The following is a 21,002-nucleotide window of genomic DNA, read 5'->3' on the forward strand; positions in this document are numbered from 1 at the left end:
GACGGACTCTACAACCCACAGAAGTTGCTCAAGTAGTGCAGCTCATCCAGGATGGCACATCAATGCGAGCTGTGGCAAGAAGGTTTGCTGTGTCTGTCAGCGTAGTGTCCAGAGGCTGGAGGCGCTACCAGGAGACAGGTCAGTACACCAGGAGACATGGTGGGGGCTGTAGGAGGGCAACAACCCAGCAGCAAGACCACTACCTCTGCCTTTGTGCAAGGAGGAACAGGAGGAGCACTGCCAGAGCCCTGCAAAATGACCTCCAGCAGGCCACAAATGTGCATGTGTCTGCACAAACGGTTATTCAATATAAAAAGTGAAACTCATATATTATATAGAGTCATTACACACAGAGTGATCTATTCCAAGTGTTCATTTCTGTTAAAGTTGATGATTATGGCTTACTGCCAATGAAAACACAAAAGTCATTATCTCAGTAAATTAGAATAATTAATAAAAAAACACCTGCAAATGCTTCCTAAGTGTTTAAAAAGGTCCCTTAGTCTGTTTCAGTAGGCTCCACAATCATGGGGAACACTTCTGACTTGACAGATGTCCAGAAGGCAGTCATTGACCCACTCCACAAGGAGGGTAAGCCACAAAAGGTCATTGCTAAAGAAGCTGGATGTTCACAGAGTGCTGTATCCAAGCATATTAATGGAAAGTTGAGTGGAAGGAAAAAGTGTGGTAGAAAAAGGTGCACAAGCAACCGGGATAACCACAGCCTTGAAAGGATTGCTAAGAAAGGCCATTCAAAAATTTGGGGGAGATTCAAAAGGAGTGGATGTTATGATCTGCAACATGTACTAAGGAAAGATAGGGGAAAGCTGTCCCTACAGAAAGACTAAGCTGAATCCCTAGTGAACAGACCCGCCTTAGTACTCAGCTAGTCTGAACGAAGACCTATCGAATTAAGGGAGGGGTCCCTAAAAGAACTAAGGACTGGGACAAAAATGGGACACCTCCTAAACAGAGAAGTTGTTGCAAAACACAAAAAGACAAACTGACAAAAATGTACTAGAGGTCCCAGAGGACCAAGCGAACTTGACAGAGAAAGGCACCAAAGCACCAGGCTAGAGAAACAGTCAAGCACTGAAGTCCAGCACAGCCAGAAGGGCGGAGCTGAAATATAAAGGCAGATGGTCAGGTGACCGCAAAACACAAGATGGAAAAAACAAACAGGAGGGTTCTAACAGTGGACTGCTGCTGGAGTCATTGCTTCAAGAGCCACCACACACAGACGTATCCAGGACATGGGCTACAAGTGTCGCATTCCTTGTGTCAAGCCACTCATGACCAATAGACAATGCCAGAAGCGGCTTACCTGGGCCAAGGAGAAAAAAACCTGGACTGTTGCTCAGTGCTCCAAGGAGTTGTTTTCAGACGAAAGTAAATTTTGCATTTCATTTGGAACTCAAGGTCCCAGAGTCTGGAGGAAGAGTGGAGAGGCCACAATCCAAGCTGCTGGAGGTCTGGTGTAAAGTTTCCACAATCAGTGATGGTTTGGGGGGGCCATGTCATCTGCTGGTGTAGGTCCACTGTGTTTTATCAAGACCAAAGTCAGCGCAGCCGTCTACCAGGACATTTTACAGCACTTCATGCTTCCCTCTGCCGACAAGTTTTATGGAGATGGAAATGTCATTCTCCAGCAGGACTTGGCCCCTGTCCACACTGCCAAAAGTACCAATACATGATTTACAAACAACAGTATCACTGTGCTTGATTGGCAGCAAACTCACCTGACCTTAACCCCATAGAGAATCAAAGCAACCTGGGCATCCATAACACTTCAGCAGTGCCACAAGCTGATCGCCTCCATACCACATTGATGCAGTAATTGATGCAAAAGGAGCCGGACCAAGTATTGAGGGCATTTACTGAACAGACATTTCACTAGGACAACATTTCGGATTTTAAAAACATTTCTCAAGCTGTTGTTATAAAGTATTCTAATTTACTGAGATAATGACTTTTGTGTTTTCATTAGCTGTAAGCCATAATCATCAACATCAACAGAAATAAACTCTTGGAATAGATCACTCTGTGTGTAATGACTATAGAATATATTAGTTTCACTTTTTGTATTGAAGAACTGAAATAAATTAACTTTTTGATGATATTCTAATTTTGTGAGATGCACCTGTATTTTAGTGGTGAAAAAATTCTGAAATTTGCTTAAAAACCGAAACAGAAAAAAAAAATGGGTTGGTGTCAAAGTTTTTGAGATCTGTAACTTTTATTCTTCCATTGATGGAGCTGTGTGGTGGTTTGTATTTCATAAGCTTTTGCATGTATTGATAATATTTTGACTCGCATACAATGTTTTGTTTGCTTTTTATTGCATTTTTTGAGGCACGGCGACCGAAAAATGGCAATTCAGGAGTTTCAAATTTTTTTTTTGCTTTGTGGTGTTTATTTTATGGCTTAAATCATTTTAGATTTTGGCAGTCAGGCGGCAAATCAAATATGATTGTTTGTAATAATATTTTAAAGGGAGAAAATGGGGAGGATTAGAATCCTCCCCATTTTCTCCCTTTAACCCTTTCATGACCGGGCCATTTTTCGTTTTTTGCTCCTCTTCTTCCCAGAGCAATAACTTTTTTAGTTTTCGGTCAATATGGCCATGTGGGGGCTTATTTTTTGAGGGACAAGTTGTACTTTTTAACAACATCATTGGTTTTACCATATCGTGTACTGGAAAATGGGCAAAAAATTCAAAGAAAGTGCAATTCCACTGTTTGGTAAAAAAAAAAAAAACACATTCGCTAAATTCTAAAACTGACCTGGAATTATAATTCTCCAGGTCATTACAAGTTTGTAGATGCCAAAAATGTATAGGTTCATTTTTATTTAAGTGGTGAAAAAAAATTCCAAAGTTTGTATAAAAAAAAAAAGGCACCATTTTCTGAGATCCGTAGCGTCTCTATTTTTCGTGATCGAGCGGAGCCAGTGACACGATTCCAGCGCGGCATTTAACAGCGGCATTTAACTAATGACAGCGGCATTTAGGGGCACATGCAGCACGCTGGAGAGGGGGGCTGTGCACTTCACCCAACTATCCATCACTTCTCCTGACCACAAGGAATGTGTTTAGTGCAACAACTCCATTCCTGTGTATGTAAATGTTCTATTGCTAAGTTTGTGTATTGTCTATAAAGTTAAAAAAAAAAACTCCCAGAGGCTCACACACAGAGAAGACCATGTGACTGTGTTCAGTTTCCTGTGTCTGTGCGTGAGAGGAGAAGCAGCCTGCTGATGCTGCACAGGGACACTTAAGATATGTATATTCCTGATTCCACAAAGCCGATCATATCTGTACCTGTTTATAGCTAATTAAAGCTTTGTTTTGTTTCTCTTTCCTTAATTTATTGATGACTACTCCAGGTATACAGTCGCCTACCTGCTTCACAGTAAGGATGAAGTTCCACAGAAACTTGAAGAATATCTTGCCGTAGTATTTAACAAATTTGGAAGAATGCCAAAAGCCCTGCGTGCAGATAATGGGACTGAATATACAAGTGGTAAGGTGCAGACTAACCATCCCATACAACCCAGAATGGCATTGCAGAGAGAAAGAACCGCACTCTCTGTGAAAGTGGAAGAAGTATGTTGTTTGATGCGATCTCTACCTACAACGTATTGGGGAGAAGCCATCACGACAGCTTGCTATCTTCAAAACAGACTGCCAGGGAAAGCCACAAATAAAACTCCATACGAGCTATGGAACTGTGAGAAGCCTAACTTGAAGCACCTAAGGATATTTGGAAGCAAAACGTTTGTGTATGTTCCCAAAGAAAAAACGTTCCAAGTGGGAATCACATGCAAAGCAAGGAGTCCTGGTGGGCTATAGCGAAACTCAAAAGGGATACAGAATCTTGCACCCAGAGACCAACACAGTAACAATCAGGAGAGACGGAGTGATTGATGAGAACTCCTTTTCGCTCAAATTCCATGAAGTTACACCAGTCATTCAAGCCAAGAACCAAGAACAAGAATCTCAATAACCAAACTCAGACACTGAAAAAGAAAACACTGAAGTCTGGATAAGCTCTGAAGCCAGCAAGAAAGAAACAGGAGAACCAAGTCAACCTCCAGTCAGGAGATCAGAAAGACCAAACAAAGGTATCCCAGCCGGACGCCTTTCTTATATGGTCAGAACACTTCCTGAATCAGAGCCACAGTCATGGCAAGAGATGCAAAAACTGCCTGTCCACGAGAAGCAGAATATGTGTCAGCTGCTTATGCAAGTCAAGAAGTTATTTGGTTGAAACAACTTTTGGAAGATTTCGGCAAGCCACTAGCTCAGCCAACAGTTATCTATGAGGACAACCAAGGATGTACTAAACTTGCCAGCAGTGAGAAGATTAGTGCAAGGACTAAACACATCGACGTTAAACATCACCACTTACGTGACTTAGTAGAAAGTGGTGTACTAGAGTTAGTCTATTGTGAGTCTGACAAGAGGTTAGCTGATGGTATGACAAAACCATTGCCAAGTGCCAAGTTTGAGGACTTCAAAACCGCAATGGGACTAACAGGATAAGTAGTTGTTGAGTGGGGGTGTTGAAATATGTTTAGTGCAACAAGTCCATTCCGGTGTATGAAAAATGTTCTATTGCTAGGTTTGTGTATTGTCTATAAAGTTAAAAAAAACTCCCAGAGGATCACACAGAGAAAACAGAGAAAAGACCATGTGACTGTGTTCAGTTTCCTGTGTCTGTGCATGAGAGGAGAAGCAGCCTGCTAATGCTGCACAGAGACACTTAGTATATACTAGATGGTGGCCCGATTCTAACGCATCGGGTATTCTAGAATATACATGTGGCCGACCGGGCGCAATCAGCAGAGCGGTGTTTAAATTTGGCGCCAAAATCGCTGATTGGTCGCGGCAGGCAACCGCGACCAATCAGCAAAGCGTTGTTTAAATTTGGCAGCAATATCAGTGATTGGTCGCAGGCGGCAGCCGCGACCAATCAGCAAACCGTGTTAGTGAGGACTGGAGAGCGTGTTTAAATTTGGCGCCAAAATCGCTGATTGGTTGCGGCCGGTGGTAGCGACTAATGAGCAGAGCGGGGTTTAAATTTGGCGCCAATAATGCTGATTAGTTGCGGCCGGCGGTCGCGAGCAATCAGCAGAGCGGTGTTTAAATTTGGCACCAATAATGGTGATTGGTCACGGCCGCGACGAATCAGCAAAGCGGTGTTTAAATTTGGCGCCAATAATGCTGCTTGGTCGCGGCCGGCCACCGCGACCAATAATCAAAGCGTTGTTTAAATTTAGCGCCAATAATTATGATTGGTCGCGGCCGGCGAACGCGACCAATCAGCAGAGTGGGGTTTAAATTTGGCGCCAATACTGCTGATTGGTCGCGGCCGCCGCCTGCAACCAATCAGCGAACCGTGTTAGTGAGGACTGGAGAGCGTGTTTAAATTTGGCGCCAAAATCGCTGATTAGTCGCGACCGCGACCAATCAGCAAAGCGGTGTTTAAATTTGGCGCCAATATCGCTGATTGGTCACTGCCGGCGATCGCGACTAATCAGTAGAGCGGGGTTTAAATTTGGCGCCCATATCGCTGATTGGTCGCGGCCGGCGGCTGCGGCCAATCAGCGACCGGTGTTACTGAGAACGGGGAGTGGCGTTGATGTGGGGGTACTTCTGGCTGCATCGCCGCTGACTTCCATGCGGCTACCGTCGGGAGATCAGTGGCTAATGCCACTGATCTCCCGACGGCAAGTGTGAAGGGAGGATCGGGGAGCGAGGCCGCCGGTCGGGGTACTTGTGCTGTGAGCAGCCGGGAGATGAGCGGCTGGCACCGCTCACCTCTCGGCTGCGTCGCCGCTGATCTCCAGACCGTGGCCTGCGTGTTTAAAATCCGGCGCCAATTCGCGGACGTGCTGCGGCAGTCGCTGATTGATCGCGGCCGGCTGGGCGCGACCAATCACAGAAGCGGGTTTTAAATTTCGCAGCAACATCGGTGATTGGTCGGGGCCGGCGGCCGCGACCAATCAGCGAACCGTGTTATGGAGTACTGGAGAGCGAGTTTAAATTTGGCGCCCAAATCGCTGATTGGTCGCGGGCGGCGGCCACGACCAATCAGCGTCGTATTAGTGAGGACCGGGGGCCGGCGCTGCCTGTGCAGGTACTTCCGCTGCGAGCAGCTGGGAGATGAGCGGCTGCTCGCAGCAGATGCATCCCGACCGGCGCCGCTCCCCAGTCCTCCATTCACACTTGCCGTCGGGAGATCAGTGGTCGTAGCCGCATGGAGGTCAGCGGCGCCGCCGGTCGGGGTAGTTCTGCTGCTAGCGCCGCTCATCTCCCGGCTGCATCGCCGCTGACCTCCGTCCGGCAGATGAGCCGCTAACGGCCGCCATCTTTTTTCTGAAATCCTGCATCGCTGATTGGCCGCGGCCGGACCAATGAGCGACGCGGGATTTCCTGGACAAACAGACTGACGGGATAAGACAATTATATATATTAGATGTATATTCCTGATTCCACAAAGCCGATCATATCTGTACCTGTTTATAGCTAATTAAAGCTTCGTTCTGTTGTCAACACGGTTTGAGAGTATCCTGACTGATCCACTGCCAACACAGGGTACCTCTCTTATCTTATACAATGGACCTTCCATGGAGTGTGTGTGGCGCCATATTCTAGGTGTCATTTACTATTGACCTCTACCTGGCCCAAAGAGGTTGGAGATGGGTCCATACAAACACCTTGCATAACCAACCATACAAGCTCCCACATTCTCATTGATCTGAGCTCATGAAGAGAAACCAGCATCTTCCGATGTCAAAGAGTCCCGTAGAAAATATCATGGGCAGGCATTCCTAATTCTGAATACTCGCGAATCTGTAGACAATTGCACATTTCTTCACTTGATAATGGTCTTGTCAGACCTTTGTAAATGTGGCACCCTGCTATACTACAGGTACCACAGGACCCAAAAGGGTGCATGGATGGACTTCTCCACAAGAGGCCCTCACTACAAACAAACACCTTCACCCTTCCGCCTCATACCACCAGAGGGAGCCCTGTTAGGGATATATATATGGAGGGTGGAGCCAGGCAGTTCAATCAGAAGTTAGTTGTTTAGAGAGCGTGCTGACGCTGAGAGCAGCGAAGACGCAGCACATCTGCTGCTTTATTGAGGGCCCCGAGTGTGGCCGGAGGCAAAGAGGAGAGGAGAAAGGAGTTGAGGGGGCAGAGTAGCATCATAGGCTCACCCCAAGACATGAACCGGACACCGGGTCTGCGCCTACAGGGTCCTTTATACCCAGTAGGGATCACCGGCATACCAGGAGGACTACAAGTCCCTGGTCGACCTGAAGCTAAACCCTTTACAGGACTAGGAACCATGAAGGCCCCGGCATCCAGGGATAGTGGTTGCCAGAAAAAGGTCCTACTACCAAGCGACAGGTGAAGGAACAGCACGACACAGAAGCTAGGCCCAGTTGCAGGCTGGCCAGGAGCTTAGAGAGAGGTAGACATGGACGAGGAGGCCTTATACCCGCTCACTGGTGAGAAGTCCTGAAGTGTACCCTTCCTACCGAGTACCCTGGACCGTACCTGACATCCGCACCAGTAAAGGTACTGAAGTGAATCCCCTGTTGCACCATCTCTCCTGCATTACAAGCCCCAGCATCACCACCATCTGCGCGTACACTGTCCTGGGGGTCTGCTCCGCCTGTGGGGAGCAGAAACATCCCAGCTGCCATCCCATCACCCCCGGATGTCTGCAGCAGCGTCGGTAACCATTACCGGAAACCACAGGTGGCGTCACGAGACAAACTGTATACTAAAACCCCTTTTTAAAGAGAGACCCAGAGTACGGGCCCGCGAGCCGACTGCCGTGACCTCCTAAACAAGGTAAAAGGCCCGAGTACCGAGCCCCCTATATTCCCCCTGGGTGACACAAAGTTCTGGAATTAGGGACAGGGGCAGCTTTATGTAGGGCTGACATGCTCAAATGACCATGCCAGACAGGATGAAGAGTTATCTATGGTCCATGGACATTTTTGAGAGTAGCAGCTCTAGTTTACTACTTTTGCGGTGTATGTATTCTTTGCATCGAGACAACATGGTGCATACACACACATATATATACAGGTGCATCTCACTAAATTAGAATGTCATCAAAAAGTTCATTTATTTCAGTTCTTCAATACAAAAAGTGAAACTCATATATTATATAGAATTATTACAAACAGAGTGATCTATTCCAAGTGTTTGTTTCTGTTAATGTTGATGATTATGGCTTACAGCCGATGAAAACACAAAAGTCATTATCTCAGTAAATTAGAATACTTTATAACAACAGCTTGAAAAATGTTTTTAAAATCTGAAATGTTGTCCTACTGAAATGTATGTTCAGTAAATGCCTTCAATACTTGGTCGGGGCTCCTTTTGCATCAATTACTGCATCAATGCGGCAATGTGGCATGGAGGCGATCAGCCTGTGGCACTGCTGAGGTGTTATGGAAGCCCTGGTTGCTTTGATAGCAGCATTCAGCTCGTCTGCATTGTTGGCTCTGGTGTCTCTCATCTTCCTCTTGACAATACCCCATAGATTCTCTATAATAGATTCTCTATGGGGTTAAGGTCAGGTGAGTTTGCTGCCAATCAAGCACAGTGATACTGTTGTGTGTAAACCAGGTGTTGGTACTTTTGGCCGTGTGGACAGGGGCCAAGTCCTGCTGGAGAATAACATTTCCATCTCCAAAAAGCTTGTCGGCAGAGGGAAGCATGAAGTGCTTTAAAATTTCCTGGTAGACGGCTGCGCTGACTTTGGTCTTGATAAAACACAGTGGACCTACACCAGCAGATGACATGGCTCCCCAAACCATCACTGATTGTGGAAACTTCACACTAGACCTCAAGCAGCTTGGATTGTGGCCTCTCCACTCTTCCCCCAGACTCTGGGACCTTGTGGAGTGTGTCAATGACTGCCTTCTGGACATCTGTCAAGTCAGCAGTCTTCCCCATGATTGTGGAGCCTACTGAAACAGACTAAGGGATCTTTTTAAATGCTTAGGAAGCCTTTGCAGGTGTTTTTTTGTTAACTACTCTAATTTACTGAGTTAATGACTTTTGTGTTTTCATTGGCTGTAAGCCTGTCACGGGTGTGTCGCCACGAAGATCGTCGCGACTACACAGCCTGACTTCTCGCAGCTGAGTTTTTGGTGCTTTGTGTTTTGGTAGTGAGGGAGTTAATTCTCTCCCTCTGTGCTTGAGGAGGCTCAGCCTCGCCCAGCTGCAGTTAATGCTGCTGGATTGGGTTTCCTTCAAATACCTGCTGGTCTGATAGGGAAGTTGTCGGTGAAAGCATTTCTTGCAGACCTTCAGAGCAGATCGTTGTTTGGTGGAGTTCGGAGCGAAGAGTATACGGTGTGGTTTCTTCCCTTCCTCCCTATATCATTTATCTCCTAACCTGTTGTTGTTCCCTCTGTAATTGTGGTGTGAGTTTTTGTATGCAAGGTGGTTTTTGGTTTTCCCCTTGTACTGTCTCGTTTGTTTAGTACTGTGTTTGGGCATTTTCTATCCTGTTCCCCATTGTTGTGATCGGGGTCCTTCTCAGGACTAGATTACTGAGGTTCAGGGATATTCAGGAGTTTAGGGTTATGCTGGTGGCCTGGACCTCTGTACCATTAACAGTACCTCCAGGTTGAGGGATTAGTCAGGGCCCCCGTTTAGGGTCAGCTCAGGCCCCTGACCTCCTGTACGTTGAGACAGCGTGACATTTTCACCGACCGACACACAAAAAAAAAAAAAAAAAAATTCTCTCCAGCCACCATGGATCCAGTAGCCAGTCTTGCTCGGCAGTTGCAGAGTTTGTCCATGGAGCTGGCGGACGTTAAGTCCAAGGTTTTGTATCCCCAGGAGCAAGCCGGACCAGAACCTAAAGTAGCTCTCCCTGACAGGTTCACTGGGGGGTGGGACAAGTTTTTTGTTTTCCGGGAGGCATGCATGTTGTACTTTCGGCTGCGGCCTCGGTCATCGGGGAGTGAGGAGCAAAGGGTGGGAATTGTCATCTCGCTCCTACAAGGGGACCCACAATCTTGGGCGTTCTCTCTTCCCCCGGGCTCCCCGGCTCTCCAGTCAGTGGATAGGTTCTTCGCTGCTCTGGGACTCGTATATGATGACCCGGATCGGATCTCCCTTGCTGAATCTAAGTTACGTAGGATCCACCAAGGAGATCGTCCGGCGGAGGAATTCTGTTCGGAGTTCCGTAGGTGGGCCACGGACACCCAGTGGAATGACCCGGCTTTTAGGAGCCAGTTTTGTCAAGGGTTATCTGACAAATTAAAGGATGTGTTGGCACAGTATGATCCTCCCGCCTCACTGGAAGCCGCTATGGCCCTTGCTATTCGCATTGACAGACGGCTTCGGGAGAGGTGCGGGATAACTCCGTTCCCTGTGATGACTCCACCTCCTACAAGGTCCCCTCATATGGAGGTTCCCCTGGTCAGTCCAGAGGAGCCTATGCAGTTAGGAGGGACATCTTTCCGGGGGAGGGGACCGGCGGTGCGCCACAAGACTGGAAGGTGCTTCTTCTGCGGGAGAAAGGGACATTTTATTGGGGGGTGTCCATCCCGTCCTTTGCAGAGTAAAGAGTCGTCGGAAAACTGTTGATCCCAGGTTGTGTGGTGGACGGCAATCTGGGAGTAGGTATTTCGTCCCTAGGTTCGTCTCAGTTTCTCGTGCCGGCGGAGGTGGTGGTGGGTACGAGAACTGAGAGGATATCTGTTCTTCTAGATAGTGGGGCCGGGGCTAATCTGGTGGACGCTCGGTTTGCCCGGGTTCAAGGTATGCTATTGAATATGTTGGCTAAACCCATCCCTATATTTTCGATCGACGCCAGGCCTCTCGGTCAGGGAAGTTTTTTGCAAGTGGTGCATAACGTAAATCTTCAAGTGGGGGCGATACATAAAGAACTGGTGTCTTGTTACGTGTTGGAGGGTCTTCCCACTCCTATTGTGTTGGGCCTTCCTTGGTTAACTAAGCATAATCCGGTTATTAATTGGCAATCCAGGGAGATAAGCCAATGGAGTGAATTCTGTAATAAAAACTGCATGAATATGGTCATCGGTGCTCTCACTCCTAGGGTCTTACCTCCATTTCTGGCGGACTTTGAGGATGTATTCTCGGAGAAAGGGTGTCAGGAACTACCTCCTCATCGCGTGTATGACTGTTCTGTAAAATTGCTTCCTGGGGCCAATTTACCTAAATCTAGGTTGTATAACCTATCTGGTCCGGAAAGGCAGGCCATGAAGGATTATATTTCAGAGAGTCTGGCTAAGGGGCATACTAGACCTTCATCTTCCCCGGTGGCCGCGGGGTTCTTCTTTGTGAAGAAGAAAGATGGAGGCCTACGCCCTTGCCTGGATTTCCGTGAACTTAATCGGATTACGGTCTGAGATCCGTATCCACTCCCACTTATCCCCGATCTCTTTAATCAGATCGTGGGCGCCAAGTGGTTCTCTAAATTGGATCTCAGGGGGGCGTACAATCTGATTAGGATGAAGGAGGGGGATGAGTGGAAGACGGCGTTTAACACTCCGGAGGGGCATTATGAGAACCTTGTCATGCCATTCGGTCTGACTAATGCCCCGGCGGTGTTCCAACACTTTGTTAATGACATTTTTCGCCACCTGGTGGGTCAATTTGTGGTCATATATCTGGATGACATCTTAATTTACTCGCCTGATCTTGTGTCTCATCAGGAGCATGTTAGGCAGGTGTTACAGATCTTGCGGGATAACAAACTGTACACCAAATGGGAGAAGTGTGTGTTCGCCATAGAGGAACTCCAGTTTTTAGGTTTCCTGGTGTCAGCGTCCGGTTTTCGTATGGACCCAGGGAAAGTGCGGGCAGTTCTGGAGTGGGATCTGCCAGAGAATCTTAAGGCACTACAACGTTTCCTGGGGTTTGCTAATTATTACTGGAAATTCATTCGTAATTTCTCATCCATGGTTAAACCTCTCACAGACATGACAAAAAAGGGGACGGATTTTTCTAGGTGGTCTGACAAGGCTTGTCAAGCTTTCTCCTCCTTGAAAAAATGTTTTGCCTCGGCACCCATATTCATTCAACCTGATGCGTCACAGCCGTTCATTGTAGAGGTAGACGCTTCTGAGGTAGGGGTGGGAGCAGTTTTATCACAAGGTTCGTCCCCTGGTAAGTGGCGTCCGTGCGCTTTTTTCTCCAAAAAATTGTCGTCCGCTGAGAGGAATTACGATGTCGGCAATAGGGAACTCTTGGCCATTAAGTTAGCTTTTGAAGAGTGGCGCCATTTTTTGGAGGGGGCAGTCCATCCGGTCACCGTTATCACCGATCACAAGAACCTGCTATATCTGGAGTCCGCAAAACGTCTGAATCCCAGACAAGCCAGGTGGTCATAGTTTTTTACCAGGTTTAATTTTGTCGTTACATATCGTCCTGGGTCAAAAAATGTGAAGGCGGATGCCTTATCTCGTAGTTTCCCTGGGGCCGGGAATACGGATGATCCGGTTCCTATCCTTCAAGAGGGGGTGGTGGTGTCGGCAGTATGCTCTGAGCTTGAGGAGAAGGTATTGGAGGCTCAGGGGGACGCCCCTGTTGGACCTCCAGGGAGACTGTTTGTTCCAGATCAGCTACGACAAAAGGTGATCGAGGCACACCATAACTCAGCTTTGGCAGGACACCCAGAAAGTAAAGCAACTGTGGATCTCCTCTCGCGTCGGTTTTGGTGGCCTAACTTACATAAGGAGGTGGTAACTGTTGTTGCGTCCTGTGGGGTTTGTGCGCGCTCTAAGACCCCACATACCCGTCCGTCTGGGGCCCTCTTACCTTTGAAGATCCCGGAGCGTCCTTGGACTCATCTGTCTATGGACTTTATTATGGACCTCCCGCCGTCCTCGGGTAAAACGGTCATACTCGTTGTAGTAGACAGGTTCAGCAAGATGGCACATTTTATCGCTCTTCCTGCTCTTCCTAATGCTAAAACTCTTGCGCAGGTGTTCATTGGAGAGATTGTGAGGCTTCACGGGGTACCCTCCGATGTGGTGTCGGATCGGGGGTCTCAGCTTGTGTCCAAATTCTGGAAGGCTTTTTGTATTCGGCGGGGGATGCATTTATCGTTATCATCGGCTTTTCATCCTCAGACCAATGGTCAGACAGAACGTCTGAACCAGAGTTTGGAGACATATCTCCGGTGTTTTGTGGCAGAGAACCAGGAGGACTGGGCTTCTTTCTTACCTCTGGCGGAGTTTGCTCTTAATAATAGGCAGAGCGAATCCACTGGTAAGTCCCCGTTTTTTGGGGCATATGGTTTTCACCCCCAGTTTTGTACTTTCAGTAGAGGGGGCTCTTCGGGGGTTCCTGAGGAGGAACGATTTTCGTCATCACTCGCTTCAGTGTGGAGAGGGGTACTGAATAATCTGTGTACTATGGGGAACCGATACAAACGTATGGCTGATAGGAGGAGAGTGTCTGGTCCGGACCTAAGTGTGAACGATCGGGTATGGTTGTCTACTAAGAATATAAAACTCAAGGTTCCCTCCTGGAAACTGGGTCCCAGGTTCATCGGGCCGTACAGGATCAGTTCTATAATTAATCCGGTGGCATTCCGTCTTGACCTCCCCCCTACGTTTAAAATTCATAACGTGTTCCACAGATCTTTGCTTAAGAGGTATGTGGCGCCAATAATACCGTCACCTTTACCTCCTCCTCCAGTGGTGGTCAATGGAAATTTGGAGTTTCAGGTATCGAAAGTCATCGATTCACGTTTTAGTCGCCGGTCCCTTCAGTACCTGGTTCATTGGAAAGGGTATGGTCCTGAGGAGAGAATGTGGGTTCCTGCGTCAGATATTAACGCAGACCGGTTAATTCGGGCCTTCCACACGACTCACCCGGATAAACCTGGCCCTGAGGGTCCGGAGGCCCCTCATAGAAGGGGTGGTACTGTCACGGGTGTGTCACCACGAAGATCGTCGCGACTACACAGCCTGACTTCTCGCAGCTGAGTTTTTGGTGCTTTGTGTTTTGGTAGTGAGGGAGTTAATTCTCTCCCTCTGTGCTTGACGAGGCTCAGCCTCGCCCAGCTGCAGTTAATGCTGCTGGATTGGGATTCCTTCAAATACCTGCTGGTCTGATAGGGAAGTTGTCGGTGAAAGCATTTCTTGCAGACCTTCAGAGCAGATCGTTGTTTGGTGGAGTTCGGAGCGAAGAGTATACGGTGTGGTTTCTTCCCTTCCTCCCTATATCATTTATCTCCTAACCTGTTGTTGTTCCCTCTGTAATTGTGGTGTGAGTTTTTGTATGCAAGGTGGTTTTTGGTTTTCCCCTTGTACTGTCTCGTTTGTTTAGTACTGTGTTTGGGCATTTTCTATCCTGTTCCCCATTGTTGTGATCGGGGTCCTTCTCAGGACTAGATTACTGAGGTTCAGGGATATTCAGGAGTTTAGGGTTATGCTGGCGGCCTGGACCTCTGTACCATTAACAGTACCTCCAGGTTGAGGGATTAGTCAGGGCCCCCATTTAGGGTCAGCTCAGGCCCCTGACCTCCTGTCGTTGAGACAGAGTGACAAAGCCATAATCATCGACATTAACAGAAATAACAGAGGACACAAAAGGGTGTACAGACAGGACAACTCATAAAACTCATCATTTTACCTGCTAAGTTTGAAGCTGGGCTTTCATCTAAATAAGCTCCACAAATGGGTCTGAGTCATCCAATATATTTTAGGTGATAAGAGTCTTCCCCAATTCCCCGCACCCAATCTAGGACATATTGGTACATCCTACATTGGGGAGCGGCTAATTCTATAGACTTTGAACGGGCAATGCTTCGCATGTGTGACTTCTGCTTGAGCCCCCATTCTCTTTGTCGGAGAAGCTCAAATCCATCAGATATATATCTGTTAGAACCTTGCTCTTAGGTTTTTTCCTTTGCTGGTCACATGACCTTGTTGGCCTATTTAATCCTGCTCCGCCCTTCTGGCTTTGCTGGACTTCATTGTATAACTACTTTCTAGCTAGCCTGTGCTCTGTATCTAACTCTGTTAGTTTGCTTGGTCTACGGACCTCAGTGTTCTATATATTTTGTTTGTTTGTCTGTCTGCTACTATTTCTGTTAGGAGGTGTCCCATTTTCCTCCCAGTCCTTAGTACTTGTAGGGATTCCTTCCCCACATCTATAGGTCTCCGTACAGACTAGCTTAGGACTTTAGCAGGTCTGATCGCAGGATCAGGTCCCCTGTTACATCGTAGGGATAAAGCTGAGTTCTATCGTAGGGACAGATCTCCTCTCTTTCCTTAGCTCTGGTAGCAGAACATAACAATATCGTCATTCTCACTTTCTCCGTTCTACAGACAAGAGTAGAGCTGAGGGAATAGATTTACAAGACCTTTGTCCGGTGCCCACTTTAAGGCCTCCAACCTAATTACATCCCTAGTTCCTTTTCTGATTACTAGGCTTGGCATGACATCACGTGTACGCCTACACATCACAAAAGGTGCCAGGGATACCAGCATGTGGGACAAGATCTCCAGGCCTCCCAACTATCTGGACTACTGACGTGGTCGTTGGCCCAAGGTTTGTGAATTTATTTGCTCATCTGGTCCATAAATAGTGCCCCATTCCTGAAGTGTCCGCCTACCCCCATCTTCCCCGCATTTCAGCCCTGCTTACCGCACATGTGCTCTAATCGAATCATGAGCAAATGGATGTTAAATATAGTGATAGACTTCCATGACACACCGCAGGCGGGTCGCTCTGTGGGCCGAGGCGACGAAGTTCTTAGTTTTTATCCTTTATTCTCTTTCACCGTGTAAGAGAGTCTGTTATTATAGTGAATGGAGCAGACAATGGTGGTAACGGCACCTCTTGTCTACAAGGCATAGACCGAGCAGTGCTCATCAGCGTGAGTCACTCTGTGGCTAATTACACAACGCTCCGCAGACTTCACTGCCTTTATGGATGTTGATTGCTGAGAGTTTATTCCCATTGATTTTAATAGACGACATTAACCACGAAGGACTCTTCATAAAAGGAGCTTGGTATTCACAACACGCTCAGTCTCACAGCGCGCGGCTCCATGGATCCCTGTACACCCGATAGATGGATTCTGCAGCCCGCACCGGGCAGATATCATTCAGTTCACACTTTCTCAACACATAAGAATACTCTGCTACACTTTTTCTATACGGAGGGAAAAGATGCCCTCCATGGACGATGACTTTTGTGTGTGTATTTTTTAAGCAAGGTACCTATGGCTGACATCTGGCACTGTACAATAAACAGAAGCATAGGACACGGCTTTACGCTCTGTGTATAATTTTAGAGATTTCCCTAAAATAAGCATCGGACGTGTCCCCTACATACCAGTGCATGGACAGGGGCGAACATAGAAGAAAGGTGGGCACCTACCAAGATCAAAATGAGCACTCCAATTACGCAGGTGTAGCCTGTTTTCCCGAACACTTGGGTCTAGAAAAGTATTTTGCACCCCCTAAAACTCAGATTCCCTTCCACTAGTCCAGTATTAAAACCTTTATTCCCCAAGAACATATATTGATATATATTGTACTTTATGAGAATCCTGGTATAGTTATAAGTAACCCTTTAACCCTCTAGATTTTTTTATTTATTTTTTTTAAATCCGGCATAACATTTTAATTAAGTTCTAAATTTTTATTTTTTATTTCTTTTTTTATTTAACTATTTTCTACCCCAATCCTAACCCTCGACTTAGCTCTAGCTCTTTTTTAAGGCTTGAAAAAAATAAAAAATGATAATATTAGTGTTTTAAGTTTATATTATTTCGAGACCACTCTCATAGCAGGTTTCCAACTCTCCTCTCACAAATCTGCACAATACAGTAGTGTTGCTGTCTATGCAGGGCAAAATAGCCAAGATGAGTAATCAGAGTGGTGCAGCCCATGACATAGACAGCGACCAAGGTGACATAGACAGCGACCAGGGTGACAAAGACAATGACCAGGGTGACATAGACAATGACCAGGGTGACATAGACAGCGACCAAGGTGACAAAGACAATGACCAGGGTGACATAGACAGCGACCAAGGTGACATAGACAGCGACCAAGGTGACAAAGACAGCGACCAAGGTGACAAAGACAGCGACCAGGGTGACAAAGACAGCGACCAGGGTGACAAAGACAGCGACCAGGGTGACAAAGACAGCAACAGCGACCGTTGTGACAAAGACAGCAGTCGGTGTGACAAAGACAGTGACCAGGGTGACATAGACAGCGACCGGTGTGACAAAGACAGCAATTGGTGTGACAAAGACAGCGACTGGTGTGACAAAGACAGCAGTCAGGGTGACAAAGACAGCGACAGCAAACGGTGTGACAAAGGCAGCGACAGCCATCGATGTGACAAAGATAGCGACCAGGGTGACAAAGACCGCAGTCGGTGTGACAAAGACAGCGACCAGGGTGACAAAGCTTACTTCATTACCCTGAGAGCATTGGCATCTTCCTGGCTGATGGACTGGCACTCACAGCTCACAAGCATTGCTCCAGGAAGAAATAGCCAAGGGCAGTGGAGTCCTGGACCTTTTGACAGTGGAGGCAGAAGAAAGGGGCCAAATTTTATGCCCCCATAGAATTTGACACCTGGATCAAACCACCAGTACATTATGCTGCATGGCTGCAGTTTTTTTGCCAATTAAGTCTGAAGACCTTCCCTTTACCTTATTTCCATGACCCTTTGGACAATTCTCTACCCTACTGTGAAAAATCCAGTTCCTCTAGGGAGGAGAGTCCTTGCCAGCCAATAACCAGCCCCAGCTTGGCCTGCTCTCCATAATCTGCCTCTATGGTACATGGGCTCTTTTTACAGAGGACACAAGATGAACATCTCAAATTAGCAAATGTTTCCAAAGTAGAGATGAGCGGATCGATCCTGGGAGGATCGACTTTGAGTCAAATTTCTCAAAATTTGAGATTTGATTCATGAGCATGTCTCTCTCATCTCTTGATTGCAATGTATTAACTTAGCTCTGCCTTAGTCAAAAAGGCTATGGGACATGGCAAACCTGGGAGTCATTGTTAGTTGCCGTCATAAGTGCAGGATACTGATTTGTTGCCAATTTAGGTGGGGACCTAAGTGGCTTAACAGCCGGGATTGGAATTCTCTCTGATCACGGACATTGGAGTGGGGTGTTGGCTGATCTGCAGATGAGGTTATCATAAGCTCTTCTCACCACACCATCACTGTGCTGTAAAAGTATAGAATTTTCCTGGAATGACATATTATGGCCCCAGGTGGAAAGAGCTTAAAGGGCACCTATCAGACGCCTTATCAAGTGTCACGTGACCGTCATCCGTAGCTTTAAGTCAGAGCGTGTAACGAATTTGTGGCTAGAGAACACTCAGCTTGAGATGTCAGATGAAAGCGTTCCAATGTATAAATCGTACCTTGGTGTCGTCTTCTTCCTCGCCTTCTACAATAGATAGAGATCTTACTCGGAGTTCCTTCTTCTCGATGTTATTATTCTGAGCGCCGTCTATGGATCCGTACACATTAAACCCTTCATGTTTTAGAAGGAGTTTGGTTTCGGATGTCTCGTCTTTCAGCGGAGTCTCTGGGATGCTGCACAGATGTACGACGAGGAACAAGACGAAGACTAAAGCGGAGAAGAAAAACATGACCTGAAATTCTGAACCCATCAATCTTCCGAGAAACGTGGACCCCCAATCTATTGCTCCAGTGAGATATCCCAGCGCTCCTCCTAGTCCTGCAAGACAAACAGATATTAGGTTTATCAGGTGGGAATGTATTGCCTATTATCTATACAGCACCAACATAATCCATCACATTGGCTCTTGTCCATTAAAGTGGTGCCCAAAAATCATCTGATCGCTCTCAAGATCAACAGCTGCTCATTTTCCCTACAGCGGCCACTAGAGGGAAAATATGGTATTATATGTAACTACTCAATTGAATGGCCCGCTGTGTAGCATATAGGTGGACCAGGTCCACCAGAGTGATGGGCATTGTTTATTCTTGGGGACCCGGGTGGGAAACTGTAAATAAAAAAAGATGACGATTTCTCAAAAGTGATCAGACTCTCTTCAAAACGCCCTCGTATAAAAATTAGCCTGCTGATAGAAATTAAGTTTGTAAGAACTAATGACCAAGTAATGGGGTTTGACTATAGTGTCAGACTACGCCCTGTTTGTTTGTAGTCTGCAACCACAGAAATACATTGATCTACATAGGAGCTGTAAACACAAAACGGTAGATTTTTGTTATCAAGCCTTTTAATAAAGTTAATTCATTTCTTATTTTAGATGCAACGAAGAGATAAAAACAAGGAATGTAAAAGTGGACATAAGCTTTAATTTCCTTTTGCAATGTACATGTGGGTGGATAGAATAAATTGTTGGAAAGAATCTCTCGTTCCAAGGCTTAAAAAAAAACAAAACAGAAAAGGTTTCCAAGGGAATTTTAAGCAGGATTTAATAACGGTATTCAGCTATACTTTTCATGACGGACTGATAAAGCAGCGTGAGTCGGCTTCTCTGAAATTATACATTGTGAAGATGCTCAGGAGAGCTCGGAGGGGGTGGAGGGGAGGAAAACACTGAAATAAAGTGGAGAAAGAAAACGCCAGATAACCAACTGCACCACATGTAACGATGTAATAAAAGCAAAGTCCAACCGGGGAAAAAGCTGTATTTATTGCAGAAAATATAACAAGAAAAGTCATGAAAAAAATTACAGTAGTCACCACTAGAGGGAGCCCAAAGTATACTGTTCACACACTGACTGTGAGAGTCCTCTAGTGGTGGCAGCAGGCAGGTAGAATTTGATCAATTACCACATTGTCTATGTAGAGAATTTGGAACTCTGTATCAGAAAAATGGAGTTTCAGCCCCTTTTCAAATATATGAGGAAATTAAACAGTACAGATTCTACAACATGATGTTTAGACATTTAATTTACATTTTTTTAGAAAAACTTTAGGGGACTTTGTTCTGTTCTGGGCTCAATACAGAAGCCATGACACAGTGTTAGATCCATCCTATGACGAATCCCGTTGAGCTTCATTTGTGCCTTATTTTTATTTAAATTTTTGCCTTTTTTAAACAGTTTTTTTGCTATAAGTTCGTCATTTTTTTTAGGTTCGGCGTTGTTTCGGCTTTACAGATAATTTTAACTAATTCATCAATTGCAACTTCAAAAAAAAAAAAAAATTGCACAACTGTAATCTAACGTCCCTTCCCTTATCAAAAGATTTTATGTGCGCTTGGAATTTTCATTTAAATTATGCAACATTATTAAGAAGAACTCATTTTTTTACACTAAAAAGTTCCAAAGTTGAAAAACAAAAATAAAGAACATTTTTTAATTTTTTGTAAAATTCATGAACCCTTGCGCCATTTTGAAGAATCTGTCGCAAAAAAAAAATTAAATATCCCAAGTCAAAAAATAGCAAACCCCACAAATGATGAATTAGGACCTATATTTTTTTTCAAAATCTTTCAAATTTTAGAGCCGAATAATTTCTAAATAATATTTTTTGATAAAAGGTGAAAACTTTTTCTGCTGCATTGACATAGTCAGAAGGTTGCATTTTAAGACCTACCTGCAGCCACCACCAGGGGGAGCTCTGGTGTTTATTGTATACTGTTTAAACATTGAACCCAGTGATAAGACTGTATGCAGTGAGCTCCCCCTGGTGGTGACAGCAGGTAACCGCATTGCAATATTTTAAAATCTATTACTATGCAGCAGATTTAGACGTTTGTATCAGAAAAAAAAGGCCTATCTGACTGCTATAAAGAAATTTAAAAAAATAAACTTTGTGCCTAAAAATAATATGATGAATAACAGAAATTAAATTTATGGAAATATTTTATAAAGTGATGTATCACAATGAAGTCACTTCTTTAGTATTTTAATTCTATATTCAGCACATTTACGTTTTTCCCTTTGACCTGCGCCCCTTGCTTACAATCCAGAGAAGAAGCAGCTGCCATGACAC

The 21,002-nt window shown here is 45.8% G+C and overlaps 1 protein-coding gene across 1 annotated transcript in view; it reads right to left on the minus strand.

The window, feature by feature from the left end:
• Positions 1-21,002, minus strand: part of SLC45A2 (solute carrier family 45 member 2) — a 141,730-nt gene that overhangs the window by 93,284 nt on the left and 27,444 nt on the right. The window contains exon 3 of the mRNA XM_073681493.1: positions 18,430-18,749. Within this exon, the coding sequence (XP_073537594.1) occupies positions 18,430-18,749 (320 nt within the window). The remainder of the gene's footprint in view (positions 1-18,429; positions 18,750-21,002) is intronic.

This window comes from Phyllobates terribilis, unplaced genomic scaffold (genome assembly GCF_046119375.1).
Source record: "Phyllobates terribilis strain yellow unplaced genomic scaffold, ASM4611937v1 Scaffold_1__5_contigs__length_1240528914, whole genome shotgun sequence".
In the NCBI taxonomy this organism is placed as follows: Eukaryota; Metazoa; Chordata; class Amphibia; order Anura; family Dendrobatidae; genus Phyllobates; species Phyllobates terribilis.